Source organism: Neoarius graeffei, chromosome 22 (genome assembly GCF_027579695.1).
Source record: "Neoarius graeffei isolate fNeoGra1 chromosome 22, fNeoGra1.pri, whole genome shotgun sequence".
Classification (NCBI taxonomy): domain Eukaryota; kingdom Metazoa; phylum Chordata; class Actinopteri; order Siluriformes; family Ariidae; genus Neoarius; species Neoarius graeffei.
Window position 1 is genome coordinate 30,112,481 of NC_083590.1, and position 22,209 is coordinate 30,134,689.

The 22,209-nt window shown below is 45.1% G+C and overlaps 1 protein-coding gene across 1 annotated transcript in view; it reads right to left on the reverse strand.

Annotated features, from left to right (window-relative positions):
* Nucleotides 1–18,775, reverse strand: part of smap2 (small ArfGAP2) — a 69,847-nt gene extending 51,072 nt beyond the window's left edge. Inside the window, exon 1 of the mRNA XM_060904729.1 lies at nucleotides 18,379–18,775. Within this exon, the coding sequence (XP_060760712.1) occupies nucleotides 18,379–18,481 (103 nt within the window). The 5' untranslated portion in view covers nucleotides 18,482–18,775. The remainder of the gene's footprint in view (nucleotides 1–18,378) is intronic.
* Nucleotides 18,776–22,209: the final 3,434 nt, after the last annotated feature.

Here is a 22,209-nt window from a genome sequence, read left to right on the forward strand (position 1 = left end):
CTCGCAGATAGCGTCGCAGACAGTGTCTGCGTAGCCCCCCACCTTCACAGACGCTCTGCGCGCACCTCCCAAAAATTGTGACCACCGCAGAAGCCTCGCAGACAGCGCCGCAGACAAGAGGGCTCTGATTGGTCCACTCTACATCCGCTGTACACGCACTTCCGCTTCCCTACTTTCCCGGTTTGGTTTGTTTTCACGACCGGCATTTTTAAAAACACGAGCGAAGATGGAGCAGCACGAAGAGCGGTTGATTGAGGAAGTACGGACATCTATACGACTCCAGTTCTAGTCATTATTTAAAAAAAAAAGTTCTAGTCATTATAAGTAACCGGAGGATAAACACTCCACTAACCACACCCACCAACTACTCCTAGAGACTTTGCGCCCCCTTGCGTTGTGCCGGTGAATAACATCGCGCACGCCTATTACTCCCCGCTCAACAATAAATTACAACTGTCTGCGAAAAGCTATCTGCGAAAGCCTTGTCGCAAGAGCATGCAGAGGCCTTCACACTGTACGAGTGAATCGCAGGGGTAAACAGCACGCAGCTTACGATTCCTGTTCTCACACTATACGATCCGATGCTCGGATGCGATCTGACTGCTCACACTGTACTTCCATACACGACTCGTCGGATTCTTGTATCCGGAACTGCAATGTGAAAAAGAAGAAGAGGAGACCGGAAGTGCTGCTCAGTCAGTGTGTTTACATGCACATAGAGCAAATCGAATTTCTGCCGTAGCTCGATAAATGCCATGGAAACACCTTAGCTCGGCTGAAATCGAAACGAACTGGATTTCTCGTAATCGAGCTACGTGACCTAGATTATGCGATTGTAGCCAAGCTACTTAGTGCATGTAAACCCTATCGAGCTACGTAGTCGAGCTACTTACTTCCCTTCCGGAAGTGACGAGACCACAAGCGGGAAACACAACAGCCTCGGTCGGCATGACAACAGTAGCAGTAGCGAGCAGCAGAAGAGGTCAGGAGGAACAAGACAAAAAAAACAATTGAACTTTTTGTGTGTTTATTAAAGATATAAGCAAAAAATGGACTTTAGAAACATATACAATTGTGCAAAATAAGTTGTCTTACAAAACAGTGGTCTGCGCAGGACAGTTTGTAGCCAACAGGTGGCAATGACATGTGGTGTGAATGTAAAGTGGAAATCACTCCTCTTCTTCATGACGACAACCGGAAGTGTACCAACACGATGGGGCGTGTAGCGCCACCTGTGCCTCGGGTGCACAATGTACCTCACACAATAGCTCGATTTCCTTGTGTGCATGTAGGATTGGATTTCTCTGGCACCCCTGCTGGGACCCTTAGCTCGATTACCGACAGCAGCTCGATTTGGATGTGCATGTAAACGCACTGATAGTTTGTTTTCTCTTCCGTATCTGTGTTCGCGCATGTGTAATGTGACAGGTTGAGGTAAATCGGCTCGTGACACTGCTTCAACAGTGCGATAGCCTCACGATGGGCGACCAGGATTTCAAACAGGTTTGATTTTCATCCGATCGATCGGGAGGAGGTCGTGAGGTGTTAATCGCTTGTCGTTACCCCATGTATACTACACGATCCGAGACGCACGATTGAGCCAAAACTCGGCCTGATCTCCAAAATAGTCGCACGAGTGAAAATCGGGCCAAAAATCGCACAGTGTATGCCCAGCTTAATGGTACAATGGGTTTGCTCATTGCCTCAGAAGGCTAATGGATGATTAGAAAACCCTTGTACAATCATGTTAGCACAGCTGAAAACAGTTGAGCTCTTTAGAGAAGCTATAAAACTGACCTTCCTTTGAGCAGATTGAGTTTCTGGAGCATCACATTTGTGGGGTCGATTAAATGCTCAAAATGGCCAGAAAAATGTCTCGACTATATTTTCTATTCATTTTACAACTTATGGTGGGAAATAAAAGTGTGACTTTTCATGGAAAACACAAAATTGTCTGGGTGACCCCATACTTTTGAACAGTAGTGTAGCTAATCTAATGAAAACTTTGCTCGGGCCCAAACGTTCTACAGTGTTTCCTCTACCATTATACTGCAAGATATGAGTAGCACGCTGTGTGAGCACAATCGCTATCAGGCGTGTTAAAATGTAAATAACTTTTCTAGAATTTCACCAACACTCATTGAATTTTCAGCATTGTAAGAGAACTCCCTAAAGTATTATTCAGCAAAATCCCAGAATGATAGCACAAATCTAGAATTTTTAACAGAATTTTAGTTCTTAAAATTTAACGTAATTATGGACGTCACGCGTGACATTTACACCCGTGAAAAATCACTTTGAATGCTGTTTGGAAAGTTTTGATCAAATATTCTGTATTAAAAAAAAAACCGCTTAAATATTATAAACACAGTCTTTTAATGTATCAAAAAATAATTTTGATAAAGCAAGGAAATTCGGAAGAAAATTTGTTTTTTCTTTTGCTTGTTGTGCGCGTCACGCTACCAAAAGCTAACTAACCCCCTCACGAACTATTCCAACTTTCATGGACTTGTAGCGCGAATAAACCTTTCAAAAATATATATAATACTTCTCACCCAGTAAATTAGAATCCTGGTGGTTTATATCCTCGTAGCTTCAGTAGATCTAGAGATTTAGTCGATTTAGTAAATCCCAAATGCTGTGAAACACGCCAGCCGTCTATGGTGAGAAGTGCTGCTGTAGTTGAGAAACTCTCATTTCTCCCGCTTCCAACAAACTCCGTGACCCAGACCAAAATAACAATGTCACGCTCATCACTTAAGGATGATTTATGCCAAGTTTCATGGAAAAATACAGTGAAATAAACTTGCTAGAAGCATTTTTCAAAATCCCAAACATTATGAAACATTTCTTGTAGGGTTTCAGGTTACAAATTTCGAGAATAGAGAAATTGCGGCGCAAAAGTTTGCCACTAAACTCGCGAAAATACTCCATCCTAGCGAGTTTCACAATTGAACTAGCCTACGTGACAGTCCGCGACCACCCAGGAATGTTCTAGAAGGTACGCTTCTAGGCACGTGCGATCGAGAAGGACTCCACGTAAAGGTAGTATTTCCACTGTCTTATGACGTTTTTGCTTGTTTTAGCGCGATAAACAATGCATTATGGGTAATCATTAAAATGCTGATTTCAAGGTTAAAATGGGTAAAAACTAGGGCTGTAACAATACACCCAACTCACGATTCGATTCGTATCGCGATTTTTGACCCACGATTCGATACGCCCATGATTTTTTTTAAATGTTTTTTTTAAAAGTAGTAAATTTGACTACTTACATTAACTATTTAATAACAAATAATTCAGACCACTGCAGAGAATGACTAATATGTATGCAAAAATGAACAAATGTATATCCAAAGACTGTTTTATTTCTCAAAATAATACTGTTGAGCCGGAAGCTCTGTTTTTTTCGGTTCTGAAAAAGTCATTTTTCCAAATCGTGTAAATCTGTTAAGATTTTTTTGGGGTGGCTCTCTCACTGTCTCACTCTCATAGGGCCAATGATTTTCTGTGATCGCGGAAAACAGATGGAAATTACGGAATTTTTATGGTGAAACATTGCTCGCGTGTCAAAATGTAACTGCCGCAGAAGGCTTCCGCCCAAGCAGACATGCCTTCAGTGTTGCCAGATATTGCTAAGGTTTTCCACCCCAAAATATGTTCAAAACCAGCCAAAAAGCACCTAAACCCGCCCAATCTGGCAACACTGCATGCCTTTCTGGTCAAGTGATTGTGATTGGCTTGTGGCACACCTAGCCAGCCAATGAGCTGCTTGTTTACAGATTCGCTCCCCGCGTCGCAACCAGAATGGCGACCGCTTAAAAGAAATGAATGCTTTGCCAGTGGCGAGTGTGGACGTTGCGTGACTCGCAGAAGATTGTCGCAGGTCGGCGAAAAAACGACTTACTAATAGATATAAAAAAATAAAAGTAATTTAAGTAAGTTTAAAATGTAATTTCAATAAAAAGTAAAGTATTCATAAATTGAAGTTTGGAAGCGCCTCTGTTTTTGGGCTGAGGAGAAGTTTGAAAGGGTGTACCGCGATTCTGCCTTCTTGCATCGCGATACGGATCGTGGCTCTGCGTATCGCGATTTCGATTTCGATACACATATCGTTACAGCCCTAGTAAAAACAACTAATTTATATAGATATTGTAAAAAGTGTGCCTAATAGTTATTTCAGTACATAAAATCAAAACCTGAATTTAATTTTTTTCCCTATGTTACACCATTGTGCATCTATAGCATGCTACTCAAGAGTTTTTCATGAAAGCAGTCTCTCATGGACCCAAACTGAACCAGCACCCCGCACTCACTTTTTTTTAAAACTTCTCACCCTCCAGTTCCAAAACTACAAAGAGCAAAACTATTACTGGTATCAATGTTTGCAAATCTCTTTTTCATTCTTGGACAGAACTTTCGCGCTTCCCAGTGTCGGGGCTTTGTAACTGTTTTCGTCCACGAGGAAGGAGTTTGTTCTGTAACGAGACAATCCGTGTCCAACACGGGTTCAGCAGACTCATTCAGGTCTCAACAAAAACGTTCTCCAAATGAAGCCTCCTCAATCGTAGCGGCATTAAAGATGTTCAAACCGTTCACAATGTATGCATGAGTCACGACACAAAAGCAAACACGTCGACGTTTCAAAGGCGACTTCTCATTAGCGTTTTATCAGTGAAAATGCATGCTGTACAAGTTATAACGCCTATCCTGTTTTGAGAGTCGCATCCGATTCTCTAGACGGCTTTATCGGATTCACTTTCCGATGGTTCGAACTCATACGGTTCTACGTGTATAGCAGTAGCATGTACACACATTCCAATTTCATATGCATCACCGCGAGTTGGCCTAGCGGTTAGCGTGTCCGCCTCTCGATCGGGAGACCGCAAGTTCTACTCATGGTCGGGTCATACCAAAAGACCGCCATAAAAATGGTACCTACTGCCATCTGGCAAGGCACGCTGCGATACAGATGAGAGTGGGGAGTCAAACTCTTGTGGTTACTTACGGAAACGGAGATCGGCGCCGCCCTATGCGCCACATGGTGCAGGAAGGACTTTGGCAGTCAGATGTATTACTATCTGAGGAATCCAAAGAACCGCCAATAAATCCGAATGAAAAGGCCACTGCAACCACTCTCACCTGCCGAGTCTGGCTTTGGTCTATTGACCCATCCCACGTGACGTCACGACAAATGCGGCTGCCATTTTGGACATGAACTACCAGTAGTCTACCACAGCCAACAACAAGGAACGACGGCGAAGCATCGAAAGGAATATAGCCATCAAAGAAAGTTTTTACTTTCAGCAAGACTTCCATCATGCCATTATATTGTTGTGCACCTGGATGTAGTAACCATCAACACACAAGGCAAGATTTATCATTTTATCGGATCCCGACAGATGCTGACCGACGGAGAAGATGGATAGCGGCCATTAACAGGAAAGATTGGCAGCCCTCGGCATACCAACGCTTGCGTCTTACCTCCACTTTGTTGGAGGTAAGACGAATAAAATTAGCCAGAAAAGGCATTACATTGCTGTTAACATTCTGTGGCGGCGAGTGTGTAACCAAATAGGTTAAAATAACCCATTGTAACCTCTGTTTTTCTGTAGTAGCTATTAGCTAACGACATTAGCTAACATTGTGTTCCTCTGCTGTTGGTAGACTGTAGGACAGATCAGAAGTAATGTCCTACAAATAAGTGTTCAAAACAAGAGGAACATGTATTTGTCTCTTAAATCCAGGCCGTTCCCTGTAATCTGTAACAACGGTTGGAGAAAGTAATGGCAAATAGTGAGTGCACAAACCGTAGAAGGTAAACTGTACACAGCGCCAGGGCAGTGTGATGGTATGTCTACTTTTAGATTGTGTTAGCTTATCAATGAACACACTCGTCACTCGACGAGTTTCACGTCTTTACGACGGATACTTAAATGTGTGTCTTAGGTATTACTGTTGCAGTCTAAAGGCCTCTGCATGCTTGTGCGACAAGGCTTTCGCAGATAGCTTTTCGCAGACAGTTGTAATTTATTGTTGAGCGGGGGAATAGGCATGCGCGATGTTATTCACCGCCACAACGCAAGGGGGCGAGAAGTCGCTAGGAGTAGTTGGTGGGTGTGGTTAATGGAGTGTTTATCCTCCGGTTACTTATAATGACTAGAACTTTTTTATAATGACTAGAACTGGAGTCGTATAGATGTCCGTACTTCTTCACTTCCTCGATCAACCGCTCTTCATGCTGCTCCATCTTCGCTCGTGTTTTTAAAAATGCCAGTCGTGAAAACAAAACAAACCGGGAAATTAGGGAAGCGGAAGTGCGTGTACAGCGGGTAGAGTGGACCAATCAGAGCCCTCTTGTCTGCGAGGCTTCTGCGGTGGTCACAATTTTTGGGAGGTGCACGCAGAGCGTCTGCGAAGGTGGGGGGGGGGCTACGCAGACACTGTCTGCGACACCGTCTGCGAGGACTGGGTTGTCAGCATAAATTGGCCTTAAGCAGTCATCTTCCTCGCATTCAAACCGATTCGAACCGAAGTCCACTTCATGTCCAAAATGGCGGTCGCGTTTACGAAGGTCACGTGAGTGGGAAGGGTCAATAGCACCGGTTCCCGCAGTGACGTCATGCACTCAGGGCTGGCTGGCTCGGCGGGGCAGCTCGAATGCCAACTTTGCGGTCGATTTTAACTCTCAAAAAAATATATTTTTTATTCCCAATTGTGCAGCATACAAGAGCCAAGGGTGGAGATACTATAGCCTGGGCCCGCCCATCCTAAGCGTGACGCAACACGAGGGCCTGTTCCGAGCTTAGTCTGGCCAGGCAGGCTATCTACAGCATTTCCAAGCTCCCGAAAAATCGGGAACCAATCAACTTTGAGCATCTCCAACGGCCCTGGGTAGAGGCGTGTTCAAGGCAGTGACGTAGTAGAACTGCGACCGGAAGCCATAGATTGTTTACAGAATCTATGCCGGAAGCGCTTCATTCACATCATGAACATGGAGCAGCGGCAAGCCTTTGACACAGCGGTAGATGCTGTATTGAAAGCATTCAACGGGAAGTTCTTATTGAAAACGGAGCAAAGAGCAGCCCTGGAGGTATTTATTGAAAGGAAGGATGTTTTCGCCTTGCTCCCGACCGGCTTCGGTAAGAGTTTAATCTACCAGTTAGCCCCGTCGCGTCACATACGTCAGAGGAAAGAGTGATGTGATTGGTTTAAGCTTCGTCACAGCCTTTTCTGGCTTCGACCAGTAGCAAACTGAGGCATTTCAGGGAGGCGGGTCAACCACGGGCTCTGGGAAACGGTTTGGCTTAATAGCTTGGCCAGACCAAATGCTCGGAGAGCTCTGAAGTCGTGTTAGCCAGGCTAGAGATACTATCCACTCAGAAATTTATTTAAAAATAAAGGTTCTGTGTATCTCCTTTAACAGATTACTAAAAAAATACTTTGTTCAATCGGGTACAATTTCCTTTGCTTGACTCTATACTGTATATGAAAGTTTGTGCATGAGTGATTAGTATGATGATTAACAGATAGTTCACGACAGATGACTGAACCCAGATGCTCCGAGTCCTGATGAGGAGCCAAATATCACACACTCCTCAGTTGCACAACAAAATCGCACGGAACTGAAGTCATTACAGCTGAGACTTGTCTAAACTGGTTTCCTGACTGCAGCTACTCGGTGTAGTGTTTCTGAAGGACAGATACATCTGGAACACTGTGTGCACAAGTGCCCGTGTCATCAGCAGCTACTTTTGTACAGACAGTGTTCTGGATCAGAGTCAGCACAGGGCACAGCTCTACCCGCAGGTCAACAGAGGACTTTGCTTGGCCCGGCCTGAGCAGATTACATCAGACTGACAACAAAGCTCCTGAGTGTAAGAGGAAAAACAGGGCTGTTGCAGAACAATGCTTCTCAACGATAAACAAACAGGATGTGGGCATGTGACCGGAGAAGATGCAATGTAGCAATTAAAAAAAAAAAAGTGACGAGGTGCAGTGCCGTGCATAAATATCCCCCCGAGCTTTCCCACGAATGGACTTAATTTGGATTATATAATCACGAGCTGCTACAATATTGAAATGAGGGTGAATACTTATGCAATTACAACGTGTATATTATAAACATGCGCCCAAATCCAGAATCCAGGGACACATGTCGGCCCGGGGGCATTTTGAGTTATTGACAGATTCAGAAAGTACAGTTTCTAAGCTTTCCAATGATGCCTTCCATGTGGAGATCTGACAATATTTGAAGAATGTGTGGCCTTTTGAAAGTGTATACTTCTTAAAACAGAAAAGGGAGAAAATCGCCCTCAAAGTTTTCCATCTCAGCTACTCTTGGTGCAGGGCGGGCACATAATGGTGCTCATTTGCATGACATTAAGGAAAGCCCTACCCCCTACGAGCTAGCACGATACTACTTTCATGTAAACAAAGATCACCACGTCAATTTTCCTTCCATGCAAAGTATGCCCAACACAATTATGAAGTACAAAAATAAGTCCTAAAGTATACTTTAACGTTTTGTGGTTGAAAAATTACTCACACTGTAAGAAAGAAAGATAGCACGATGATGACACAACTAACACAACAAACACAACACTAGTTTCATGTAAAGCCTCGGTCACAACCGGCCGTACAGTACGCGCTCCTACGGCCGGTCTACATGCAAAAAAACGCAAGAAACGTACGGAGGGCGCGTGTGAAACGCACAAGAGCGCGCGTGTGATGTGCTGATTTTCGAGCCGCAGACCGGCCGCAGAGGTTCTTTGTCATGTCAAACAAACTCTACGGGCGCTTACGTTTTTTTCAGGTTGCAAGACAAACTTACGGCCAACACACGTCTTTCTCCATGAACAAAAAAAAAAAAAAAAAAGCAGCGATTTGGGAAACGCCAAAAATCGCACGGCCAAAAAATTGTACGTACGGTTGTGACCTAGGCTTAACCAAACCACAACACTCTCCGTTACATGCAAAAATAACCACACAGCCTTAGATTAATAAACTTACCCCATCAGAAAGAGAAACGGTGCATTGCACACACCAATGCCTCCGATGGAATGTAATCCTAGCTTCCTTTTGGTTGTTTTTTTTTTTGCTAGAAATGGTTAGCTCCGATGTAAATACCGTGTGTCTGTTTGCTTCGCAGTGTTTGCTCCTCTGCGCTCTGTTTAACTTGCTCATTCCATAGTGAAATTACATGCCTGTATGCAGCTAAGTAGCCATGCGCTCAGCTCGTATCATACAACTGATTCGCAAAAAAAAAAACAAAAGACTTAAATCATCATGTGAATGGCCCATATGGTAATTTACCCACACCCCCCAGCAGGCTACAGTCCTGACAAAAACGAGAATTTGCAACAAAAAATGTATGCTTTTCCAACAAAACAATCCATTATCTGAAATACTGATTGCATTCTTCAAGATCTCAACTTGCACATGATGGAAAAAAAAAACAAAAATCACAAATTTCGGAAAAAAAAAAATGCTTCTTTTGCGATTATGTCAGATTCGTTTCGGCCAACATGCGTCCCTGGATTCGGTGAGGTGTCACAAATCACCGAGCTAAATATAAGGGGTGTTCACACGGCACGTCTTTGCATCGATGCTGCACCGATGTATTTTGTTGCGATATATCTTACACCGGTGTAAATTTTGTGGAGCGTTCACACGTCACAAACCTGCTTACTAGAGAGAAGCGTGTTAGCACCGGTGCAGCCCCACTTGCGTTCACGCGTCAGTTTTTGCGACCGTGCTATACGATAGTAATAATGCGGAAATGAAATATGCGCATGCGTGAAAATTTACTTCCTTTTCCCGCCTTGTTTGTGACTGATATATATAATACCGATCGATATATCGAAAAACCATGGTTTATACTTCTCCAGACAAACGTTCTACGTTGTGGTCTATCAGACACCATAAAAGGGTAAAAGAGAGAAAGGAAAGGTTGCGCAAGTACAAGAGAGCACGAAAACAACGCATTCTACAATTCATTCAGCAACAAATCGACGACTTCGTGTCGTTCATGGCCATGTGGACGGTTGTCATGGCATCACCAAGCGCCGGGAAAACAACGTGGATGAAGACACGCAGTTCTGTTGTTGTTGTTGTTGTTATTCGCCATTTCGGAAGCGCAAAATACCAGGATGCAAATTATGCAATGCCCGTATGTAATCAACTCTCCTCACGCGTAGCGAGTCTACCCCTGTAGCGTTCAGACGGCCCATTTTATATCGGTGCTGCCCCGCAAACTAGCATTTACTCCGGAGTAAATTTCTTAAACCACCTCCCGAGCAGGCTTAGATTTGCACCGGTTTAAGCAGCTTTCAGGGGCTACACCGCTATAACTTTGCACCGTGTGAACGCTCTACCGGGGCAGCCCCGGTGCTACACCGGAGTAAAAGTTGCCGTGTGAACACCCCTATAGAGAACAGCCAAGTGTTCAACAAGAGCATTTTCACTGCCGCCTTCATTCACACTTGCGCTATATTGCCAAAAGTATTCGCTCACCTGCCTTGACTCACATGAGCTTAAGTGACATCCCATTCCTAATCCATAGGGTTTAATATGACGTCGGTCCACCCTTTGCAGCTAGAACAGCTTCAACTCTTCTGGGAAGGCTGTCCACAAGGTTTAGGAGTGTGTTTATAGGAATTTTTAACCATTCTTCCAGAAGCGCATTTGTGAGGTCACACACTGATGTTGGACGAGACGGCCTGGCTCTCAGTCTCCGCTCTAATTCATCCCAAAGGTGTTCTATCGAGTTGAGCCAGTCAAGTTCATCCACACCAGACTCTGTCATCCATGTCTTTATGGACCTTGCTTTGTGCACAGTCATGTTGGAAGAGGAAGGGGCCAGTTCCAAACTGTAAAAACAGTCTGCATGCCGAGGTGCTTGATTTTATACACCTGTGGCCATGGAAGTGATTGGAACACCTGATTCCGATAATTTGGATGGGTGAGCAAATACTTTTGGCAATATAGTGTATCTACCTTATCAGCTGTGTTTTTTAGAATTATACTGTAAGCGTTTGGGCCGAAGAAAACATTCACCGGTGCCGATGGAGAGCCGCAGGGTCGTCACAGAGATGCGTCTCGTACGTCTGAACGGTAACGATAATGAAAATCTTAAGCTCCTTGAGAAAATCTTACTTTTAAGTGATAAGGAAGCTTGGGGAGCATAGAAACTCTTAAACCGTCCGAGGCAGCAAGATGTCTCGCTATCGAAAACACCAACTTGCACAAATTCCACCGTTTTACAAATGAATAACCTCCAATCGTTTCTTTCGACCAAGGGCCAGTTAGAAGAAGGAATGGTGTGTGAAAAGATGCACAGCCAAAAACACATCACGTTGACTGCTAATGCCAGGATCAGATTACAAGAATTCAGTCTGATTTTGGCACGATTCCCAGCATTTGGCCCAAATATGAACATCAGGAACGACGGACAGACCTTGTAGCGTGATCTAATCGAAGAACAGCGATGTGGCATCTGGGACACCCCAAGACGCCCTGATGAAAAGTCTAGCATGTCAGAACTTTTGTATTTTCTCGTCTGCTTTGACAGACTCCTCCAACCAGTTCCTCGATAGCCATCTCATCTCATTATCTGTAGCCGCTTTATCCTGTTCTACAGGGTCGCAGGCAAGCTGGAGCCTATCCCAGCTGACTACGGGCGAAAGGCGGGGTACACCCTGGACAAGTCGCCAGGTCATCACAGGGCTGACACATAGACACAGACAACCATTCACACTCACATTCACACCTACGGTCAATTTAGAGTCACCAGTTAACCTAACCTGCATGTCTTTGGACTGTGGGGGAAACCGGAGCACCCGGAGGAAACCCACGCGGACAACATGCAAATTCCGCACAGAAAGGCCCTCGCCGGCCACGGGGATCGAACCCAGGACCTTCTTGTTGTGAGGCGACAGCGCTACTCGATAGCCATGACTGACAATTTCTTGACCCTCCTCCCTGACAACACACAACGATTGGTTGGGGTCAAACTGTAGCGTTGCCAGTCTCCTCAAGAACTCATGGCACTAATTTGACACGGTGACCATCGTGAAAGACAAAAAGATGACGTAGGACAATGAACTGCTTTTGAAGACCAAGACCTAGACCCACTCACCAGGGTGGGACATATGCGTTCAACAAAGCATTTAATTGGACGAATACAATAAAAAAATAAAAAATGTTGAAGGACATTTTGTCGTTAGTGTCCTGAACACTAATGGATAGCTCTTAGGAAGCTCTGAAACAAAACAAACGAAAAACAAGCAAAAGACTAAACAGGGATCTTGACGGAAAAGATTCAACTGCTGCTGTTCGTCAAATAAATGGGTTATTCATACGGCACAATAAATAAATAAATCATCCGACTCCCTGCCCACCCTAGAGGACATCTACAGATCTCACTACTTCACCAGAGCCTACATCATTAAGGACAATACACATCTCTCTCTCATCATCTGTTCTCACTCCTGACATCTGGAAGATGCTCCAGATGCAAATACACATCATTAGTAACAACCAAAGTGAATTAATAAAGCAGGGGGGAAAAATAATATAAATTATTTATCATCAAGCACAAAACTAATCCATAAATCGCGGCGTCCGGATCCCGGAAAAAAGCAGCCTTGCCCAGGGCTAATCTCACGTGACGTCATGTGTAGATCCCCGGGTATCTGGGTCATTTCGGTTCATCTGACTCCGTGCTGGTTTACTCGCTGAAATTGGATATCGTTGTTGGAACGTTACAAAAATAACGACGTGAAAGTGCCGAGTTGTGTTTGGATACTCAAATCCATATACAACAGGACATTCAGTTCAGAAATTTCCGAGAAATAACCATAATCTAAAGCGACAGTGGGTGAGGTTCGTGCAAACGAAGAGGGCAGATTTCACGTCGCCTACTAATAATAAATCCGATTCATCAGGCGGTCATCACCACCAGAATGACCACATGAGAATTACTGGAGCAAAGAGAAACCCATTTATTTAATAAATGACATTTGATCTGACAGTTCGTCGATTCCTCCATTACCACCCACTTCATATTTTCTTTCAGTAATGACACTGAATAAGTGAATAAAGTTTATATTTCTGCATTTATCGAGGTACATGTAAATATTTTCCTGATATTTTGCAGCGGCCAGCTTAGAATAAAAATCCACAAACCAATCTGCGTTTCCAGTTCTCTCTGGCTGGTGGTGCGCTATCGGCGGTGAGCGGGACTGTCGTGAACTGAGTGAACTGGCATCTGTTTCTCATCTTGGGGGCTCGAAAAGAGAACCGTCTACTCTGGAATATACTTGATAATCATCTGCCCCTTCATCCGACATATAAGAATCCCAGTCACTATCAGAATTCTCTCCAAAACGTGATTCCATATCGAGACTGGTCTAACCACTGCTGCGCACAGGAATGAAACTGATACCTGGATTGTTACACAACGTCACGCACCGCTTCAGGATCTTCCAGTTCAGTCTCGAAAATTGGCTGATCTTATTGATTTTCTATTAATTTATGGCCTTTTGGATCAGCTATGGTTCAAAAACACATGGTCAATCAACATGATTGTTACTTTGTTCGGGGGGGGGGGGGGGGGCGTAACATTCACTTTAAAGGCTTAGGCTATATTTCCAGACTCAGGAACAGCTTCTACCCAACAGCTCTCAGTGAACTGAACTCACACTCCTCCACAACAATTTTACCTCAAGTGCAATCATAATACACTAACTTGCAATAACTACATAAAAGTCACTTTAAATTATTTTATATTCTGTGCGTATTTTTATAGCTATTATTCATTCCACTGGCAGCTTCTTTTAATGTGTGGGCATGTGGGTGAATGGACTGATGAGAGTGAATGGGGAACGATTTTTCCTCTGTTTTAAGAGAGACAGCAAATTTCATTGCATGTTAACATGCAATGACAAAGGGGTTCATTCTGGTTCTGTCACCCAAGTTCACCACAAAGGCCTACATTCACGTCCATATCCACATTTTCATCCACAGTCACGATCACATTCACAATCGCCATCACGGTCACATCCACAATCACATCCACTTGACTTTGTAAGGCTTCATTAACGAAGCCTTACAAAGTCAAGTGGATGTGATTGTGGATGTGACCGTGATGGCGATTGTGAATGTGATCGTGACTGTGGATGAAAATGTGGATATGGACGTGAATGTGATTGTGGACATGAATGTGATTGTGGACATGGATATGGATGCGATGGTGATTGTGGATATGGACGTGAATGTGATTGTGGACGTGAATGTGATTGTAGACATGGATATGGATGTGATGGCGACTGTGGATATGGACATGGATGTGGCAGCGATTGTGGACGTGGATGTGGCGGCGATTGTGGACATGGCGATTGCGGACGTGGATGTGGTGATTGTGGACGTGAATGGGATTGTGGACGTAAAAGTGGACATGAATGTGATTGTGGACATGGATATGGATGTGGTGATGATTGTGGATATGGACATGAATGCGATTGTGGACGTGAAAGTGGCGGCGATTGTGGACGTGAAAGTGGACATGAATGTGATTGTGGACGTGGCGATTGCGGATGTGGCGATTGTGGACGTGAATGGGATTGTGGACGTGAAAGTGGACATGAATGTGATTGTAGATGTGGATATGAATGTGATGGTGATTGTGGACGTGGATATGAATGTGATGGTGATTGTGGGTGTGATGGTGATTGTGGACGTGGATATAGACGTGAATGTGATTGTGGATGCCGTTGGGATGGTGGATGTGATGGTGATTGTGGATGTGATGGTGGATGTGAATGGAATGGTGATTGTGAATGTGAACGTGATGGTGAATGTGGATGTGATGGTGAACGTGATTGTGATAGTGAATGTGATGGTGAATATGGATGTGAATGTTTTGGTGAATGTGGATGGGATGGTGAATGTGATAGTGAATATGGATGTGGACGTGATGGTGGACGTGGATGGGATGGTGAAGGTGGACGTGATGGTGAATGTGGATGGGATAGTGGATGTGATGGTGAATGTGATGGTGATCGTGAATGGAATGGTGATAGTGAATGAGAGTGAATGGGATGGTGATAGTGATGGTGATAGTGATAGGGATGGTGAATGGGGTGATAGTGATGGTGAATGGGATGATGGTGATAGTGATGGTGAATGGGATGATGGTGATAGTGAATGGGATGATGGTGATAGTGAATGGGATAGTGAATGGGATGGTGAATGGGATGGTGATAGGGATGGTGAATGGGATGGTGAATGGGATGGTGAATGGGATGGTGATAGGGATGGTGATAGTGGATGCGATAGTGGTAGTGGTGGATGCGATTGTGATAGTGGATGTGATAGTGGATGCGATAGTGGTAGTGGTGGATGCGATTGTGATAGTGGATGTGATAGTGGATGCGATAGTGGTAGTGGATGCGATTGTGATAGTGGATGCGACTGTGGATGCGACTGTGGATGCGACTGTGGATGCGACTGAGATAGTGGATGCGATAGTGGATGCGTTAGTGATAGTGGATGCAATAGTGGATGCAATAGTGATAGTGGATGCAATAGTGGATGCGATAGTGATAGTGGATGCGATAGTGATAGTGGATGCAATAGTGGATGCGATAGTGATAGTGGATGCAATAGTGGATGCGATAGTGATAGTGGATGCAATAGTGATAGTGGATGCAATAGTGGATGCGATAGTGATAGTGGATGCAATAGTGGATGCGATAGTGATAGTGGATGCAATAGTGGATGCGATAGTGATAGTGGATGCAATAGTGATAGTGGATGCAATAGTGGATGCGATAGTGATAGTGGATGCAATAGTGGATGCGATAGTGATAGTGGATGCAATAGTGGATGCGATAGTGATAGTGGATGCAATAGTGGATGCGATAGTGATAGTGGATGCAATAGTGGATGCGATAGTGATAGTGGATGCAATAGTGGATGCGATAGTGATAGTGGATGCAATAGTGGATGCGATAGTGATAGTGGATGCAATAGTGGATGCGATAGTGATAGTGGATGCAATAGTGGATGCGATTGTGATAGTGAATGCAATAGTGGATGCGATTGTGATAGTGAATGCAATAGTGGATGCGATTGTGATAGTGAATGCAATAGTGGATGCGATTGTGATAGTGGATGTGATTGTGGATGTGATTGTGATAGTGGATGCGATTGTGGATGCGATAGTGGATGTGATTGTGATAGTGGATGCGATGGTGGATGTGATGGTGATAGTGGGTGTGATAGTGGATGTGATGGTGAAAGTGGGTGTGATAGTGGATGTGATGGTGATAGTGGGTGCGATGGTGGATGTGATGGTGATAGTGGGTGCGATGATGGATGTGATGGTGATAGTGGGTGCGATGATGGATGTGATGGTGATAGTGGGTGCGATGATGGATGTGATGGTGATAGTGGGTGCGATGATGGATGTGATGGTGATAGTGGGTGCGATGATGGATGTGATGGTGATAGTGGGTGCGATGATGGATGTGATGGTGATAGTGGGTGCGATGATGGATGTGATGGTGATAGTGGGTGCGATGATGGATGTGATGGTGATAGTGGGTGCGATGATGGATGTGATGGTGGATGTGATGGTGATAGTGGGTGTGATGGTGGATGTGATGGTGATAGTGGATGTGATGGTGGAAGTGGGTGTGATAGTGGATGCGATTGTGATAATGGATGCAATAGTGGATGCGATTGTGATAGTGGATGCAATAGTGGATGCGATAGTGGATGTGATTGTGATAGTGGATGCAATAGTGGATGCGATAGTGGATGTGATGGTGATAGTGGGTGTGATAGTGGATGTGATGGTGAAAGTGGGTGTGATAGTGGATGTGATGGTGAAAGTGGGTGTGATAGTGGATGTGATGGTGAAAGTGGGTGTGATAGTGGATGTGATGGTGAAAGTGGGTGCGATGGTGGATGTGATAGTGGGTGCGATGGTGATAGTGGGTGTGGTAGTGGGTGTGGTAGTGGGTGTGGTGGTGGGTGTGGTGGTGATAGTGGGTGTGATGGTAGGGGTGATGGTGGGGGTGATGGTGGGTGTGATAGTGATAGTGGGTGTGATAGTGGGTGTGATGGTAATAGTGGGTGTGATAGTGGGTGTGATGGTAATAGTGGGTGTGATGGTGGGTGTGATGGTGGGTGTGATGGTGGGTGTGATGGTGGGTGTGATGGTGGGTGTGATGGTGATAGTGGGTGTGATAGTGGGTGTGATGGTGGGTGTGATGGTGATAGTGGGTGTGATGGTGATAGTGGGTGTGATAGTGGATGTGATGGTGAAAGTGGGTGTGATAGTGGATGTGATGGTGAAAGTGGGTGCGATGGTGGATGTGATAGTGGGTGCGATGGTGGATGTGATAGTGGGTGCGATGGTGATAGTGGGTGTGGTAGTGGGTGTGGTAGTGGGTGTGGTAGTGGGTGTGGTAGTGGGTGTGGTGGTGATAGTTGGTGCGATGATGGATGCGATGGTGGATGTGATGGTGATAGTGATGGTGGGTGTGATGGTGATAGTGGATGTGATGGTGGGTGTGATGGTGATAGTGGGTGTGATGGTAGGGGTGATGGTGGGTGTGATGGTGGGTGTGATAGTGATAGTGGGTGTGATAGTGGGTGTGATGGTAATAGTGGGTGTGATAGTGGGTGTGATGGTAATAGTGGGTGTGATAGTGGGTGTGATGGTAATAGTGGGTGTGATAGTGGGTGTGATGGTAATAGTGGGTGTGATGGTGGGTGTGATAGTGGGTGTGATGGTGGGTGTGATGGTGGGTGTGATGGTGGGTGTGATGGTGGGTGTGATGGTGATAGTGGGTGTGATAGTGGATGTGATGGTGAAAGTGGGTGTGATAGTGGATGTGATGGTGAAAGTGGGTGCGATGGTGGATGTGATAGTGGGTGCGATGGTGATAGTGGGTGTGGTAGTGGGTGTGGTAGTGGGTGTGGTGGTGGGTGTGGTGGTGATAGTGGGTGTGATGGTAGGGGTGATGGTGGGGGTGATGGTGGGTGTGATAGTGATAGTGGGTGTGATAGTGGGTGTGATGGTAATAGTGGGTGTGATAGTGGGTGTGATGGTAATAGTGGGTGTGATGGTGGGTGTGATAGTGGGTGTGATGGTGGGTGTGATGGTGGGTGTGATGGTGGGTGTGATGGTGGGTGTGATGGTGATAGTGGGTGTGATAGTGGGTGTGATGGTGGGTGTGATGGTGGGTGTGATGGTGGGTGTGATGGTGATAGTGGGTGTGATGGTGGGTGTGATGGTGATAGTAGGTGTGATAGTGGGTGTGATGGTGATAGTGGGTGGTGGATGTGATGGTGATGGAGCTTCACCTTTAGCTCGACAGTCAGCGCAGAACTTGTTTTCGTCCAGTGTGAGCAGTGATGACAGCACCGCCTGATACCGGTCAACATCCTTCACCGACTTCCCCGTCATTCCTGCAGCGCCACGCGCTCCTTCTCCGCTTCACACGCGATCCGTCCGCTCCGGTTATCACCGTTAATCTCCACCGCCGCCGCAGCGAGATTTAAACCGCACAGCTTCTCAACTTCTCCTCACACAGTCTACAAATAATCCACACATTCCCAATCTGGAGAGCAATACGACTTCTCCCTCTCTCTCTCCCTCTCTCCCTCCCTCTCTCTCTCTCTCTCCTGTTTCAGACTCGGTGTGAGTTGTGGAGTTCACCGGCCGCTCCTCACGCCAGCCTTCTTCCGCTCTACCCGTATTCTCATGAGTCCCGCCCCCTGACAGAGGACTGGCTATTAACTCATACGTCTCCGCCGATTGACAGTTAATTATCCAATCGGAGAGCAGGATACAAAACTACTATCCAATCCGAACACAGGAGGAAGGAATTGTCGGAATACAGTTAGGAAGGAAAACAACGCCTCATTTCCCGCTAGTAACCGGTGTGCTGCTTCCGCTCTCACTCAGCGGCCCTGCACGGTTCCTATGCTGCTGCAGTTAGCATGCACTGTTTGTCTTTTTTATCGTTGTTGTTGTTGTTGTTGTCCTGCCAACTTAAAAACACAAACAGTACTAATAAAAAGTTTGTGTCGTTATACAAAACACGGTCAATAATGTGTGAACTGCGTGTTCAGAAGGAAATTAAATAATTACCTGCCTGAGTCTTTCGTTTCACACTGTTTAAGTGGGAATTGGCGCCACCTGGTGGATCAATCTGGTAATGCAGCTTGATATTCAAGGTACAATTTCAGAATCAGAACCAGAATCAGAAACATGTTTATTGGCCAAGTTTGTACACACACACACACACACACACACACGAGGAATTTGCTTCTGGAAGTTGGTGTCTGTCTAGTGATGGGGGGGGAAGGGTAGGGGGTTAATATACGGGTCATTCCAACTCATCTCATCTCATTATTTGTAGCCGCTTTATCCTGTTCTACAGGGTCGCAGGCAAGCTGGAGCCTATCCCAGCTGACTACGGGTGAAAGGCGGGGTACACCCTGGACAAGTCGCCAGGTCATCACAGGGCTGACACATAGACACAGACAACCATTCACACTCACATTCACACCTACGGTCAATTTAGAGTCACCAGTTAACCTAACCTGCATGTCTTTGGACTGTGGGGGAAACCGGAGCACCCGGAGGAAACCCACGCGGACACGGGGAGAACATGTAAACTCCACACAGAAAGGCCCTCGCCAGCCACGGGGCTCGAACCCGGACCTTCTTGCTGTGAGGCGACAGCGCTAACCACTACACCACCGTGCCGCCCCTTTTTTGACTTATCGTTGTATTTTTTTTATTTTTTGCACACTAGAAACTCCAGTGCAGAAACATGACTACTAGGGCTGCACGATATCAGAAAAATATGCGATATTTGATAACATGACTGAATATCTCGATATCGATATGTATCACGATAATTAAATATATAATGTTTTTCTTACCTCCACTCGCCGTTCTGCCCTGTCTAGCATTTTAAAAAAACACCCAATGCATCGCTTCCATTCCAACATTATTTTTTATTGGAAAAACATGGCTACACCTGCAATGGTGTCCATCAATCATCTTTAAATCTCTTAATTTTTGTGAGCGCAGCAGAAATATATTCGGGGAAGTATACAGTCTCTAGACATAGTGTCTTCAGCTAGGGATGTCCCGATCAGGTTTTTTTGCCCTCCGATCCGATACCGATCATTTGATTTTGAGTATCTGCCGATACCGAGTCCCGATCCGATAACCTAACCTGCATGTCTTTGGACTGTGGGGGAAACCGGAGCACCCGGAGGAAACCCACGTGGACACGGGGAGAACATGCAAACTCCACACAGAAAGGCCCTCACTGGTCACGGGGCTTGAACCCAGAACCTTCTTGCTGTGAGGCGACAGTGCTAACCACTACACCACCATGCCGCCCCCACAATACACAATATACTAAAGATGTCGTGCAAACAGGAGAATGTTAGAGGTACAAGTGGTGCAATAGTATAATGGCAAGGAAGGATCAGGTCGTTGGTGGTGTCATAAATATTGTGAATTCAATCTAATTGACACCAAATGTCCAGCTCGAATGCTGTCAAGCTCAATTTCATTAATTCGAGTTCAGTAATCACTTTATCCTGGTCAGGGTCACAGAACATCCAGAGCCTATAACAGGAACACTCAGCAATGCACCCTGAATAACCTGGAAGTCTATTACAGGGCACCGTATACACACATTCACACACTAGGGCCCAAATAATACAGGGTTTTTGGCACCATATGGATAACTGTGAAAAAAAAAAGTCTGTGATTTTGTGTATGACTGATATTATTGGCCGATATACACCCAACCATTCAAGTCTTCATTCAAATAGAAATGTATTAAAATATTGTGAAAAGGACAAACATAGTCAAGCAGGCCTAAATGTATATAAAAACATTTTGAACTATGTACATAACAGAATTACTTTAATTAGATCTCTATACATCACGATATAGAAATACATAAGTATTCATGTGGACACATGCACATTTATGAGTTATAGTATGTGTTTTCAAGATATAGCCTACTGAAGTAGAAAAAAAAAAGTTTTATCCATCTTCATCACTCAAATATAGCATATCTTTTTCTTCTTTTGGCTGCTCCCGATTAGGGGTCGCCACAGCGGATCTTTCGTCTCCATCGCTCCCTGTCTTCTGCATCCTTCTCTACCACACCTGTCACTTTCATGTCCTCTCTCACCGCATCCATGTATCTCCTCTTTGGCCTTCCTCGTTTTCGTTTGCCTGGCAGCTCCATCCTCAACATTCTCCTTCCAACATGCTCTGCATCTCTTCTCAGGATGTGCCCATACCATCTCAGTCTCATCTCTCTTAGCTTCATTCCCAAGCTCTCCACATGCGCTGTCCCTCTGATGTGCTCGTTCCTTATCCTGTCCAACCTCCCATCGCAAACCTTAACATCCTCAACTCCTCCACCTCTAACTTTGCCTCCTGTCTCTTCGTTAAGGGTACAGTCTCCAATCCATACATCACAGCTGGTCTCACTACCGTCTTATACATCTTACCTTTCACTTTTGCTGGGACTTTCCTATCACAAATGACTCCCGAAATCCTTCTCCAACTGCTCCACCCTGCCTGCACTCTCTTTCTCACCTCACTATCGCAGCCCACATTTTCCTGCACAGTTGACCCCAGGTACTTGAATTCACCAACTTTCTTTACGTCTACTCCTTGCATCTTCACTACACTCTCATCCCCATTCTCCCCATTGATGCACATGTATTCTGTTTTGCTCCTGCTCACCTTCATTCCTCTTCGTGCCAATGCATACCTCCATCTCTCCAAACCCAACTCAACCTCCTTTCTACTTTCACCACATATCACAAGATCATGTTCCATGGTGACTCTTGCCTCACTTTGTCCATCAAGCTATCCATCACTATGGCAAACAAGAAAGGACTCAAAGCAGATCCTTGATGGAGTCCCACCTTCACCTTGAACCATTCAGTCGTTCCAACTGCACACCTCACTGCTGTTTCACTGTTCTCATACATGTATTGCACCACTCTAATATACTTCTCATTCACTCCACACTTTCTCATATAATACCATAACTCATCTCTCGGCACTCTATTGTATGCCTTCTCCAGGTCTACAAACACACAATGTAGCTTTCTCTGGCCTTCCCTGTACTTCTCCAGTAA